Consider the following 15933-nt stretch of genomic DNA (forward strand, 5'->3'; position numbering starts at 1 on the left):
CCTTCGCCTCGTCTTATATTTTCTCTGATTCAGACCAGATCCTTCACTCGCGCCCTTCCTATCCTATACTTAAACTTTTTTTCCCTCCCAAACACAGCTTCCTTAACTCTATATCCCAACTACCTCTCAGATCTCTCTAGTAGTTACGATCTTTCATCTATTTCTATTTCTTCTTCCGTTGTATATAGAACATTTTGGCTTATTCTCGCATTCATTGTTCTAATAACCAACCCAAAAAAAAAACTTTTTTTATTACCCCTTTATTCTTTCATTTAGCCAAAATTATTAATAACAAGATGTTTCCTTCGAATTCATTCCCCTGCAGAAAAACCGATTCAATTCTACGTCTCAACAACTCCATGCCATTTAATATGACAACTTTCAGAGACAAGTATTCTGATTACTTCACTTAGCGCTGCTTTATGGTTATTTTCTTGTGATTCAAAACAGAATTTTGATTTCAAAGAACATAGCTATTCCTTTCAATTTTTTGTTGATTCCTCCAGTGATTTCTTTCATAGGATGCTTCCATACCGCGCTATTTGTAAGCATAGTACAAAGTTCGGAATGCAGTTTATTAATTTTTCCACCGAATGCTGATAATACTGAGACTTTTAAGCCAGAGTAAAGAAAAATCAAAACTTCCTTCTTTGATTTAATCTGTTTTTCGGCATGCAATCTCCAAAGTCTCTCTTCATTTGCTAACCTTTCGCAGCATTCCTGTCTTTCTCTACGTATTGTCTTATTTTTCTGTCTGTCTCTCTCTCTCTCTCTGTCTATCTCTCTCTCTGGTTCTTACTTCCGTTTTTCGCTTTTTTCATTACGACCAGGAATCCGCAGGTGTCTTTTGCACACATTGATTTGTTTAAGTGTATGTGTCTGGCGATTTCTTTCACTTATTAACTGCCTTCCCCTCTCTTTCTCTCTCTCTATCTCTCTTTCTCCCCCGCATCCCCGTATCCCCTACTTTCACCCCCTTCCCCTCACCCAACCCCCTCTCAACATCCCCCTCTTTCCTCCTCCAGGACGAAAAGAACCAAATTCTGACGACAAACGCTTGGTTGAATTTGGTAAGTGGATCTTAGACCATGTCACGTTGACACGGTTCGTACGTGCGTGTTGTGTGCTAAATATAATACCTGAGAGAATAAAATAATTAACAATAGACAGTCGCCGGCCGCTTCCTCCGCCTTAAAATAAATCCTGACCGGAGTCGTATGTATGTCTGGGAGGTACTCAGGAGGCAGCCGACGTCTTCACCGCCGACGAGGAAGTGTCTAACCACCGCGTGCATACCCACGAGGCCATTTGACGATCAGAAAAGACTAATTTTTGACGTTCAAATGCCGCATATTGGGCGGTGGCCGTGGAAGTACGCGGTAGACCGCGGAGACACTCCCCGTCGGCGGAAGGTGTCGTTCTCTGTGGTCCCTTATGTGTGTCTCTTTTTCTTTTGTGTGTTCCCCGGCGGTGAGGGACGCCGGACACCGCCCTCTCTGCCCACCAACTCCCCTGCCCAAACGTCCGCCTTGAGGGACAAACCCTTTCCCCCACACCTGCGCCCTCCCCTGCGGGAACGGAGGGAGGGTGCGGGAGCGGTGGGGAAGGAGCAGAAGTGGCCTCGGAGTTGAGGGGATAGGTGAAAAAAAAAGCGGACTCCGGGGTCCTCAAACGCCCGCCCCTTCCCCTCTGTGTCCCGTTGGCTAATTTGGCTGGCTGCTTTCACACGAGGAAGGCTAACGTTCTCAAGGGGGCGTCCTGCTGAGCGGCTGCTGGTTATGCTGGCGACGATTGGTGAAGGCGGAGAAGACGATAAGGGGCCGGAGAAATTCTCCTCGAGGTGACTGCAGTGAGGAGAAAGCCCGCCCGCTTTCCTTTCCCTTCAGCCTCCCCCGCTCCCCTTAACCCCTTAGGTATTCATCCGCCACCCACTCAAAATTCATCGCGAGGCACAGCCCTGAGGGGGGCATATCTGAAATTTAACATCAAAGCCGCCGTTGGGATAGGTAGCGAGAGGCGGTGAATAGATAAAACCGTTACCGCCGCGGCATACGGCTCGCGTCGGCCCCCCCAAACTCCCTCGATCTGGTTTGGCAGACAAAGTGCGGCGGGAAATTCATTAATGCCCAAGTCTGAGGAGCAGTGACGTGAAAATTGGGAATCGTTTTGTGCGCTGAAACCTCCCCTCAGGGGCCGCGGGTGCTTTATGGAAAATGGGGGTCTTGTCCTCGCTGAAATTCACCGATTAAATCATCACTTCATCAAGCCATTCGTTATGAATTGTTTTAATAGAAGCCGATTTAATTCATTCTTTGGCTGCAGAATGAAAATCATACTATATTTGAAATTGTTTCTTTTTACCGATTTTCTTCCGAGAAAAATACAAAATATATCAATTTTCAATACTTTCTTTTAATCAATCGCCTTTTCATTACTCTACGATTTCAGAATATCATTTTAGACGGAAAAATTAATGCTTATACAATGTAACTCATTTTAACAAATGAGAGTTTCCGAGGTTAAGTTACGAATTCAGAAAAGCAGGAGATATGTCAGGAATAAATGGCCCCATTTTTTTATAAAAATAATTTCAAGAAGTGCTTTTTCATGTGGCTAGAAGCCAAACCTTAGTGAAAGTAGTTTTTCAGCATAAAGTTATATATAATTTATAAAAATGTGGATAATTTTCTTTTTTGACACATTATACCGTTCAATACCTTAATTACCACGTATCATATACTCTGGACTTTAAACCTCATTTATATAAAACAATATTATTAAGATTCAATCCTTGATTGAACCTTGTTATGATAAAATCAATCAAAGTTATCAACATCATAGTACAGATGCATTTAATTCACTACATACTTTTTTTCCACAGCTACTACGGAAATACATAATTTTCCTCATCGTACATTGACTAAGATATCTGAATGACCACTAGAAGAAATAGTCCAACAGATAGGGAGTACTCAATCTAAAAATTAATATTCAATCCAACCCCACATTCAAATGAAATTTTCCTAAGTATTTCATGGACGATTTGGCACACCATAAACGTAGCGAAGAGATCGGGTTGGGTGGTATCTAGAGTGTCGGCCTCCCACCGCGTGGACCAGGGTTCGAATCCCGACCGTGGCAGAGAATTCTCGGTGACTACCCGATCCCTGCTTGAATGATATTTGGAGGACTTTTCAAGCGCCTCACTCTGTCCATCATATGGGACGTAAAGCCGTGGTCCCCTTTGCGCTTTTCGTTAAGAGCAGGCTAATGCCGACGCCGGGTTTCTCTCCACCCTTCACTCATGGCCCAAATGACCTCAGCTGTCGTTCGCCTCCTCCAAATATCATATACGTAGAGTATTTATTTATTTATCCCCCGTAAACAGCACATGACGGCCTTTTACAACGAGGGTTTCCAACATTAACAAAGTACAACACAAACATCCATGCCCTGGATAGGGATCACCTACCCAGGCGGGATTCGAACCCACGACCTACGGTTTGGCAGGCGAGGACTTTACCCCACCGCCACCGATGTGCCAATAAGTAAATTTGAGACGTTTTTAAATTTCCACACCTTACAGAGAAAATATAAAGAATTCCGATTTCTCGTCGGCGATAGCTGGATAAGGAAACACGGGATCAAAACCAAATTAAATGTGGCTCTTTTGATTTTTTTTTTAATTCTATCAAATTAGAAAATGAAAACAGTTGTGAACGAGGCATTGTCTCTTCTTCCTCTGCTTGTCCCATCGGTCTTTGTCCAACCCTTTGCCCCTATATCCCATCATCCCACGGGCTGCCCCTCCACCGCTGTCCCTCTTGGATGTTCCAAATGCCGCAAGCCCCGACACTCTTCTCCGCCTTCGTATGTTTGCTGTTTGCATGTGTCTCGTGACGTCACTAACACTCGTTGTTTTCCCTTTTTTGTTGTGTCTTACTATAGGACGAGAAGAACCAACTCCTAATAACAAATATTTGGCTTTCCTTGGTAAGTCTTATAAAAATCATAACAGCAGTTGCTCCTCTCTACACGAACACAAGCACTCCGTACGAGGCAGCCTCCAATTAACCCTACCTCAATACATATTACCACATATTATCCGCAAATGCGAAGTTATCGACGGTTGGCAAGGTTACTCAAACAACAGTATTCCTGTTGAAGCAATAAAGACTTCGCACGGATTCAAAACACGAACGTTAAATATGACCCAGATGAAATTTCCACCTTTCCAATAACATGAGTCTAATTTTCCTACTAGTAGCCATGCACGGCATGGTCGAGTAGTCTACGAGGAGATAAGTAACTTTCTACATGGCGTTTTGAGATTGACTAAATGGCCTGGTGGATCTACCTAAAACGTCAATTTGACCAAAGGGCTCAAAAATAGGAAAATGGGAATCATCGGAGATAAACCAAATGCGAAATGGCTATACGAATAATTCACTGAAGGGGGAGAATACTATTGACATAAAAGTTGCACTGAGAAGCAATTGACGATTTCCTATTATGAAAGCCACTTCAGAATGACTTATAAAGATAACCTAGAATGCTGCGGGTGAAAGAGTTAAAAGTATTATTTTTTGGAAAGATTACGATATATACGCAAAATGAAAAAGGCGGAATGAAATATCTTCACCATCTAGTCACAAGAATATCAGAAACCACATGCACACTCTACTTCTGCCAGTTTTATTTCATTAAATAACGGTTAAATCAATCACCTCATTCAATTTCACTACACAGAAGTCAATCACTCTGGATACGATCATCAAAAGTTGGCGAAATAGATTTTGTCAGAATACCTACTCAATAATGTCTACCAAATAGTTCTGGTTAAGGAATTCAGGTCCCAACCAGGTATAACCAGACACAACAAGCAGGTACCCTGAATATTGCCTTTTAAAGCAAGATATAAGGTTTGATTTCTGGCCAAGGTTTAGCAGATGGCAAAATATGACGTTCATACGCAAGTTTATTTAGTATTCCAGGGCCTGGGTGGAGATAATAATTAGCCTTATCCAGGATGGTCAATCATACGTTCGGTTTGTATGAGAAAATACATAATAGGACCCTGAATAAAACACGATAATCTGAACCAAGCCAACGCGAATCTGAAATACTTAGACGCTTTCCCAAAAATACTGCGCATAACAATTAAAAATATTAAAATTTATTTCACATAATAGACAAGAATTCAATTTTCTCCCCTACGTATTACTCATGAATGTAATGTTTGGCTCAATGAGTCAGAAAATACTTCATTTTCCTTTAAAGGAGACGTTCTTCACTCGTGGTGCTCTGAATATTAATTAAAGATGGCTAAATAGCAAATCTGTTTCTCTCGACTGGAATTCAGACGCCCTATAGTCATAAAAAACACTTCAAAAGAATTTTTTAGAAATAGATTCCGGTTTATAGATATTTAATTGGTAAAATACTACTCGGATGATGAAAAGATTAAGTTCGGATGATCAGGAAAGAGTAAATCAAATTTTTAACAAAAATCGAACGAAAAAAACACTGTAATTGATTTGAGACCAGCCCCAGAACGGCGGTGAATTTCTCATTAATTGCCGAAGGAAGATACTTCTCAGCATTGGAAATGGAACCATAGGCCTTCGACTTATTGCGGAAGGTTGTCGTGGGAATTGAGGTACTTCGGTGGTTTAGTGAACCCCGAAGTTTAGAATAATTTCCCCAGGCAAATGATGTGAAAAGAAGTACTAAAAACACATGTTCACACCTCTTCAATCATTTTTCCTCTTCATTACCAAACCCAAAGTCCTAAGGAGGCTGCCATGTATGAGCCATTTCCTAAAATACTTTCTCTTTAACTTTCCTTCAATTTGCAAACTTAGACCAAGTAACTTGGAAATCTTTTTCTTAGAAAAACATCCGCACACTACCTGTACTGTTTGCCTGTTTGACATAATCCAAAACATTCTTTAGTAGATCCCGCAAAATTCCTAAATCCATTTACCTACTGCTACATTGAATTTTAGCTTTTCATGAGGTGAGAATTTTGCTTGAAATCATGCTCAATCAAGTTCACACAACAGTGAAAAATTGGAATATATAATACTCAAACTGACATGGCACAATATATATCACTTAAATAGATATCATCATGAGTCATGTCCAACAAGCCAATCAAAGCACGAGACTTTTCACCTACCACAAATCAATGTTTACCCGAGGTAGCTAAGATTTTTCAAGGGCGAAAAAGCAGAGGATACAACTGCAAATTTAACGAGAAAAATCTAAATGATGTCCTTTCGACTTTTTAATTAGGAAAATCTCTCTTCCTTTCTTGATTTAAGATGGGTAAGTACTTGAGCAAGTACTGCGATGCAGTTGTGAAACTTATAATGTTGAATAAACGATGATATTTTGGGTAGTGGGTATAACATCATAATCACAAACTAATTAGATCGAAGAAAGGATCTAAGGAGCTGAAAGAGATAATGATTGCAATATTTCTCCTCCTCCACCCTCTGTATATTAATGTACACCATAACTTCAGAATTAGTTTAATTTACCAGACAACACTATTTCCCATAGTGTAATATTTCCAAAATTTTCTTAATCTTAATGGTTGAAAGGGTCTTCATATTTATGACCTTCAATGTTCAGATAACAATGATAACGTTCAGAATAAACGATCGTATTAAACTCTTATATTTTTGAAGGCCATTTAAAATCAAAATTCTTACAATGATAACGCAGCTCTCAAAGTATATGTGTGTATGTTTCTTTCGGGGCACGATATCTTTCTCAGCTCCATCCTTGATTCATGAGGAGAAACGATGTTCCGTAATTCATTTCTTTGTTTCCATTGACCACAAGTAGGTAATTGTTGATTGTCAATCCTCTAACGTGACATAAAGTTTCGCAATACTTTGTGGCATTCCCCCATCAATCGTTGATTCAATGTTGGAATGTAGGAGAATGTGTTCGAATGTATGTATAGAATGATTGGCTGCTAACTTCATTCGATAATATCAACTACTGTAAAACCTATGGACTCTACGTGAAAAAGGTGATATTATTTTACGATTGGTTCTTCGTGTATAAAAAGAAACTTTGCAAGCGTAAATAGTTTGAATTAAAAAGTCAGATTAACGTTAAGTAATGATTTCTGAATCCTCCCTGAGCTAGAGTCATTTGATATAGTTATTTCAGTAGTAAGTGTATCACTTTCAGCGGTATAATCTTTGCTGCATGTATTTATTTTGAACTGCTATGTATTTCTAGGGATAGATAATATCTTGTGCCTTGAAATGCATGCTATTATTCTGCCCATGCTTGTTTTGATGGTTTCATCGTAATTTTATGCTATTTTTATTGTTTAAACTGTCCATAAATTTAATACCCATATATTTTGCACCAACTATGAATAAGGCTGTGACCCTGGAGACAATAATTTTCAATCCATTTGGATCAATTGTCATATCAAACATTTTAGAGTGTTTATCAAATATGGAAGTAATTCTTCTACTGGGTGAAGTGCGATAATAATTTTTGTTTATTTTTCTAACTGCTGCTCATTTGACTGTGCTATGAAGTATTCTGCAGTGCCTTTTTTCCAAGCATGCAGGGTTTTTCATATCACTGCTGGCACGTAATAAACATGAGATATGCCAAAAAGGAATACGATCAGCAAACTGGCCCTCACTCATAACATACAGATAATAATAGTGCTTCAATGAAAAAGTTAGACCATAGCCGCAACTTGAAAAGAAAAGTAGACATTTTGAATATTCAATACTAATAACAGTGGAAGAGTAACCTACTACGTCTTTGAGAGGAGAAAATATTATTTCAGGGGCATAACAATAATTACATCCCTCTGCATCTAAGCATTTCAAAACAAATACACGATTTCAAAAATTATAACAGCTTATTTTTCCGACATTATTCGAGGAGAAAAAGCAAAATTAGGAAATAAGTATAATAAGAATCTTACTCAATGAATACAAATTTTTATAAACATTCTTTTCAGCTTTCTGCGTCGACTTTGACCCCTTTAAATGCTATTAACGCATTTTGGCTTCAATTTTCATAGTATAAATTTGTTGTTGACTCAAAAAATAATAATTTTTAATACATAATAGTTGCAGTTTCATAAAACTTGTATCAAGAATAATTTTTATCAGATTCACACTACACAAACTTCATATTCTAGCTAATTTAAAAATACACGACTCGGCCACTTTTCCTTTGGCAAAATTTCGCTTTTTGATTAATGTCAGACGTACTAACATGCAAAAGCGATTTTTTAAAATTACTCTCGTTCACTTTTTATTTGGTATTGAAAGTTTATATCTCACCAACACTCACAGGCAATCTACAAGAGAGTTATAATCTGTTCACTTTATGTCTGCGGGTGCGCTTTCGTGTGAGCCCGGTCATTCTCGGATGGCTTCGCTGATGGGGAAGGGGTAGTACCGAGAGAGAGAGAGAGAGAAGGAGCGAACATAACGTTGCCAAATGTACATAGCCGCCCTACTTTCTCATTGAAAACGTGTAAGTCATGGGTGGCCACAGGTCTTTCGTCCCTGGCGCCGAGACAATATACCTCCTCATTTGGAAGGCATTGGAGATAATCCTTTCACAGAAGACCGTGACATTGTCAGCCACCACGCTGAATGAGACTCCGTTGGTGGAAGGCATACTTATTGTTAGTCACATACAAGAAGAACGCGTGAGGTTTGGCAACACTGCTCCACGAGCAGATTCACAGTGTTCGCTGGGCGGAGGTCTGAGAGCGACTCACTGAGGCCACGCCTACTGTTTGCTGATTGGCAAAGGCAAAGTCACATGTCGAGAAACTTTCCCTCCCCTCATCTCCACTTGCTTTGGCCACACCAGCTCACCTGCAAAGATAGAATGAACAGATACATATTAATATCAAGTATAAAGCATTATGCTTTGCCTGCACTGCCACAGTCGGAGAGGATTTATTTTTGGAAGTGTCCAAAGAGTTCAACCTGGATTTGAAATCAGGACACTTTGGTCTATAATCAAACCCTCCATCCACCAAATGATCAAGCTCCTTACAAATGTAGGAAGAATGAAAAAATCAAAGCATACAAAATTTTGTAATACAGTATTTCATTTGAAGCAATTAGTCCCGGCATATCATCCTTGAGGAAGCCTATAAAAATCCCTTTCCACCGCACTAAGCGAAGACAAATTTGGATTTTTATCATATTACTAAGATACCTACTATTTTTGGAATAGGATAACTATATTTCGAATTAGATACATAACTAGTCCCTATGTATACCGCCATTACACAGGGAAGTTTGCCTATCGTCAGGTCATGTTTCAAATAGATTTACCACATAACGTTTTAGTCGGCTAAACTATCCGTTAGAACATTATCAAATCAAAGCTAGTAAGAAAGCTGTGGGACTATATCGCTAAGTGAATAAGAAATATTTTTTTCACTTTCGGGCTAATTTATTAGCTATAATATGATGTTAGTTTGATATGAATCTAATATAAATTATTCTTGATACAAGGTTGATGAAACCGTAATAATTATGCATTAAAAGTTCATGTTTTGAGTCAACAACAAATTTCTACTATAAATGAAGTCAAAATACGTTCATGAAATTCAACGGGGTCAAAGTCGACGCAGGCAACTGAAAGGAATGCTTTTTAACTTCATATTCATCGAATAAGATTATTTTTTATATACACTACTTTTGTTCTTACAACTCGAATAATGCCTCAGCTGCGCCCGACGGAATGTTAAGGGACCCTGAGTTTTCGTCCACAAGGGATGCAAGTCACCACGAGCGAGCTGAGAGGGTTGAATAGAGTAGTTTCCTTCATCAAAGAAAACGAAAGGCATTGATTGCGATTCGTTACCCACCATTAGTGTATTCATAATATACAAATTATTTGGTTTTAGAAATCCCACTTTAGACGAATGGCAATGTTCAATTTTAACCGCATTTGAAAAAGGCCAGATTGGCGCCCACGCGATGCCACTCCACGTAACGTCAGAGGGACCTAGTTTCTATGCGAGTAGATAGGAGTTTTACATTGTCTGAGATTACCAATGTACGCATGAGGCACAGACTTCAGGGAAACATTTCTTAATAATCACCTATTAAAATTGCCTATGGTCGGAAAGATTCTTTCGTTTGATAAGGTATAAATAATTCTTATTTAAGCCAAGCGCTACCTGCTAGCAGGGTACTCAGCTACATGCTAGCAGCCTGCAAAGCCCCGCCCCAAGGTCACCTCACTCGGCAGCAGCGGGAACCAGAATGACGTCGCACGGGGTTTTCCCAGCATTCATACTTAGCCGTCGCGTTTTTGCGCGCTTGAAAATATTCACTTTTCATTTAATCGCGAAAAATAGATACCGTCATTTAAAAATCTAAAAGCGTGAAATGCGTACTCCAGTAGTAATAATCTTTCGATTTAGGCAATAAAAAAATAAAAGGAAACCACCCTATTGTAGGCGAAGGGTTGCACGGGGACTGGAAGGGAGGGTTTTGGACAGGACTTGAGGCTTTGGCCCCGACCACAAGAGGTAAAAGGCGGTTGTAACGACGGAGGCGTGGGCGGAGGAACGCTCCAAGAACTGGGGAGTGAAGTTTATCGGCGTGCGTTCATCGACCGCTGCCACGGATTCCGGCGAAAGTAAGCAATTCCCTGGAAACGAGAAAGTTTTCGTTCCCTGAAAGCAGTTAAGTCGGTAAAGAGATCCAAGATCGATGTAGACCTGAGCACTCCCTGCACAGGATAGAATGCTGGCAATGGATTAGGCATTGAACTGGAATCCAAACTGATTCGTGGAATTCATTCTGGAGTTAAATGCTTTATATCTGCGTACATTGAGATTTACTTGTTAAATAAATTATGCCAATCATGGGAATAGTTTCAAGGCATACTACTGAAAGGCCAATAGACATTTTTCAATGTTAGTTTATGTTCATGACCAGACTCGATATCTTTGTATGAATAAAACTATTTTTATCGTCAAAATTCGTAAAAGAACAAAATAAATATATGAAATAGTCTATTTTACAAGTTATTCAGTGCACCCTTTTACGTGGCACTATATGTTGGAGGCAAAACATAACTAACGGTAAGGACTAAAATCCGAATATTTACAATAAATTTGTCCAATTATTTTCACATTTACCGAGTTTTTCACTCCCTAAAATAATTCAGGAAAGAGGTCTCGGATCGATATTGTCCTCCGTGCTGCTATGGTGGGCTAGAATAATAGACAGTAAATGAAGCATTGAGATGAAGCGCGCATATAAGAGGAATCTAAAAATGATGAATGAAATTAAAAACACGGCTTTTTAAGGCAAAAAAAAACTTCACAAAGTACATATAATTCGAAATCCTAAAAAAAAATCGATTAATGGCGCGGCTCAAAAATTAATTTATTAACTAAATTAGGTTGAATTACATTTTAAAGATACATCATAAGTAATAAAAAGGGAATTTAGACCCCCATGAGGTTAGTTACTAATGGGTGGATTGAGTCAATAGAAAGGAATTTTAATGAAAAACAAATAGCCGCATTTGCCATCAAATCTAAAAGACTTACGGATTTTACTCTATTTTCTCAACAGCTAACGTCAGCTTAAAATTTTCTATAGTAATGTACTTTCATGAGCTGATGAGCATTACAACTCGCACAATCAAAATATTCATTCTTAATGCTAAGACATTTAGAAGTCTTCTGATGGCATGAAAATGATATTACTTGATTGATACGACTTTTCCACGTTTAATTCAGTAACCGTAATAATTCTTCAAACAATCGTACTATGTGTTAGAGAAAAGTTATACGCCAAATCTTGAATGGCAAATAACTTGATATCTGCCGGTAGATGGATCGCGATATAATAAGCAAATGCTTTTCAAACTGAAAATTTGGAGAAAAAAATCTCAAAACAATCTCTCATTGCTCTGTATTTTCGGATTTTTTCCTAAAATTAAAAGCTATCATCAAATTTCCAGTCCACCAAAGAAGCAATTTTTGCACACAAATGGATTCTCCAGGGTTAAACAGCTCCCAGTTTGCTTTAGTTTGGGCCACTAACCACCCTTCTCTCGTCTCCGATTCACCACGTACCCCTTTCTCGCCTGCAACCCGTCAAACATCAAATCATTCCTCCCCCACCCAATTTCCCGACCCCTCAAACCCTATTTCGCCCACTCCACCTGGTCCCTATTGCCCTCCCTATCACCCTTTTTCTAACCCGCACAACAATACCCACTATTATTTTCTTTCCCTCCCCATTCGACCTTTTTTCCCGCCTTTCCTTGCCCCATTTGACTCCTCCCGCACGACCCCATCCGACCATTCTTATCCCCCATCCAGGAGTGGAATGACTACAATCTGAGGTGGAACGATTCGGAATATGGCGGCGTGAGGGACCTTCGCATCACACCGAACAAGATATGGAGGCCGGACGTGCTCATGTACAACAGGTAAAGCAGAGACCCGGTCTCGACCGCCCGTCCCCCAACCACCGCAACCCAAAGAAGTCACGTCAATCTCTTCCTCTGAGTTCCCCGGACCCACACACAAGGGAACTCTTTTGTGCTGTGTTGCATCGCGGCCTTAACGACCGCGAATATATATTTTTCAACTATCAATACCTGTTGGCTCCTTGAAAAAAGAGAATGATCCTTCTTCATACTACAAGAGTGTCACTGCTCACTAGCATACCGCGACAATCCAAGCTATAACTCAAATTGAAAGAAATGAGACTAGATCAAATTAAGATTCCACTACTTCACTGAACTTCTATGCCCTAGCATTAATGTAAAGTAATTCATAAAGTTATAGAATTTGTGAAAACTAACCTCTAGTTTCTATTCATAAGTTACTATTGTGTGTTACTATGAGGTATTTTTCGTAATTCTTTGACAAATGTTTTTAGATGTGTTGAGATGTTTTTATGTTAATGTGATATTACTTCATTTCCAGATGTATTATTTAATTATGTAAATTTCTTTGAATTTAATAATCTATTATGTCATAAATTTCAACGCTTAAGGGCATCCATGTGTAAAAGAGTTCGAAATCCACTTGTTCATTTACTCGAAGGTAGTGCAGCAAAATCCTTTTTTAAAATTAATATTTCTTGTGTCCGAAATGGAAATCAAAAACTATTTCTTTCAATAGCTGCATTTTTTGCAAACGACCGAATAACCTTCCCTTAAAATCCTGTAAACTGCAAGACTGGAGCTATAAACTATAAAAGTAACCTATTTTTATTATCGCAAATGCATGTTGGTGTGTAAATAAAATTAAGACCAATGAAAAAACAAAAGAATATATAAATTTTGAATGAAAATAAAGAAATACCATTTAAATAAAATTAAAAGTTTGCACATTTCATTTACCAATTACTTCACATCGATAACTAACTTATTATCATAAATATGAACACTGCTGCCGTAATACCTGGGAAATTGTATCATAGTACCTACCATAATATTAAGATGACGTCCTCCCAAAAGATGGCGCAGCCATAAGCGTCATTTTTTTCGTATGGAGGACAACGACGTCAAAACAATAAACGAGTCGACTTCAAGCTGAATATTCTCCGCGGGAAAGTTCAACTTTCCTAAAGTAAATTTCATAAAATTCGAAAAAAATTAACGAGATCAAAACATTATGTATATTTTGTCCAAATTCATACTTTCGGGAAATCACGTAAAATTCAAATAAATTAACGAGATCAAACATCGTGTATATTTTTGTCCAAAAGTTTTCATCTTTTCGAGAGAGCGCATAAAAAAAATCGAATAAAAATAAAGATATCAAATATTTTATGCATTTTTTTGGCAATTTCGTCTTTTCGAGAAATTGCGTAAAATTCGAATAAATTGACGACATCAAACATTATGCATATTTTTCTCCAAAAAGTTTTCATCTTTTCGAGAGAGCGTCCGTTCGCTCTATGCAAAACGCTCGAGACGACGAATACTTTTATTTGTGACTTAAAAGCGCACTTGCCCCTTTCCAACATCATCCAACCTCCCTCCGCGTGTCTTTCACGTCTCCCCATCTTCCTCCTTGGTCTTCTCCAGCGCCTTCGCCCGTCGCTCTAAATAATTTACCGCCACCTCATGCATTCTCGAAAAGGACCCGACCCTCCTCCTCTCCACTGACTCCCATTCAGCCTCCTATCACGTCCCACTTACCCTCACGTCTTCCTTCGCGCCAACTCGCACGCCCCCCCCCCCCCCACCCGTTTTCTCCGCGTCTTCACAACTCCCTCCCCCCTCTCCACCCTCGCTGAAGGTTCCGCAGCGCTTCCGACATTCAAAACAAACAGGTACCCAAACCACCTCAACTTCTCTTGCATTTGATTAATCAAGAAAATCCCCCTTTCACGAATGATATTTAAAGCTAGTTTACCACAAACCTATGCATCATTGACGTTATTCTGTGAATACATTTTTAAATAAACATTTTTTTACATCATTTTGACCCCACTTGCAGCACAATAATTGTTTCGTTAATATGCATTTCAACCTTAGTTCTATCATACATAATTTTCCAGCTCCAAACGTTTTCATGTAAAATTTCTTATTTACCCCATCAATACATTTTTTCATGGAAATTTGATTAGCAATTGACACAAAATTAACATTCTCCCCAGCAATTCTCTTTAATACATAAAACGCCATTTATTCGCAAGTTTTTACCAAGAAAAAAATAACCTGAAATGTGCGAGTCATATCAAGTAGAAGATACATATTTCTATTGGTAGTCTGAATAAGAACATATTACAGTCAAGGCAACACAATGGAACCACCTCGATCATTTATCATCTCCCTTCTCTCCCCCTATCGCTTAATTACTCTGCTAATTTAGCCTGTTAATCTCTTTTCACCAACGTGTGCTCTATATATGAAGCAAAATACCCGGCTCCCCTAGCTACTCCCAAGTATAAAGCGCTTAATTTAAATTCATATTCCACGCATTTTTTTAAATATCACGCGACTTAAAATCATGCTTCATTCTGAACATTATCGCTACTTGTAACGAACGCTCAAGCTGGGAATTCCATTAGGCCCCTGTCACTGCCCTCATTGACCCATACTCTGTGCTCAGGTAATAATGATTCTCTATTTATCTATTTTTTATATTATCTTAGTCTCTCTCAGTAATTCAATAATTCCTCAGTTTCCTAAGTATTTCTATCTCCTTAGGTGATGTAGTTTTTCTTCCTTCCTTATTAGCTTTTTCAATAGTGTTCGACACAACTTGTGCTAGCGTGATCTGCATATTACTTAGTTTAAGTTATAAGTGTCTCAATTATCATTTTTTGTACATTATTAGATGCTTTTTTCCTATTCTCTTACCTCCTTCCTCATTCATGAGGGAAAATGTAGTCATCCACGAGTTTTTCTCTTGTTTCTCTTCATTCAATTTTACCTAACATCAAATTTCTCTCTTAATTACGTATTTTACTAGTATTTCAATTGAACTCAACCCACTTACTCTGTGTGGCATTATGATGATATTACAGATAATTTCTGTCATGGCCTTGCTATTTTTATTCCAATATCATTAACTCTTAAATTACAAGCATCGCATCGTACATAATCAGAAGTGTGAATACAATCCTCACATTAACATTTGAAAAAAGCCTTCTGATTTTGTCGTTTCTTCTCTTTAATGCATTTTGATTGTCATTAACATTATACGAAATGATCCTGCATTGTCAATATTTAGTTAAGTTTTCCACTCGTTCCAGCAACAACTACAACATGCTTCAGAGAGAGATTTTCCTTTCAAGAGTCATTAGAAAGTACAAAATTAATGGCTGTGAAAGAGAAACCATTAGATATCAAATGAAAATAGTGCAAACATGGGTACCACTCACAATATTCTGAGAATATTTTCAGCCACAGCTCAAATCC

At 38.6% G+C, this 15933-nt stretch overlaps 1 protein-coding gene across 7 annotated transcripts in view; it reads left to right on the top strand.

The window, feature by feature from the left end:
* The window catches only part of LOC124169348 (neuronal acetylcholine receptor subunit alpha-7), a 92008-nt gene that overhangs the window by 47205 nt on the left and 28870 nt on the right, over window positions 1-15933 (top strand). For 4 of the 7 annotated variants that reach the window (XM_046547941.1, XM_046547939.1, XM_046547935.1 and 1 more), the window contains exons 3-4: window positions 1026-1070; window positions 12371-12480. In XM_046547941.1, coding sequence (XP_046403897.1) covers window positions 1026-1070; window positions 12371-12480 — 155 coding nt within the window. Of the gene's footprint in view, window positions 1-1025; window positions 1071-3948; window positions 3994-12370; window positions 12481-15933 lie in introns of all 7 variants that reach the window. The other 3 variants (XM_046547936.1, XM_046547934.1, XM_046547937.1) reach the window with 1 other exon arrangement.

Source organism: Ischnura elegans, chromosome 12 (assembly GCF_921293095.1).
Source record: "Ischnura elegans chromosome 12, ioIscEleg1.1, whole genome shotgun sequence".
Taxonomy (NCBI): Eukaryota; Metazoa; Arthropoda; class Insecta; order Odonata; family Coenagrionidae; genus Ischnura; species Ischnura elegans.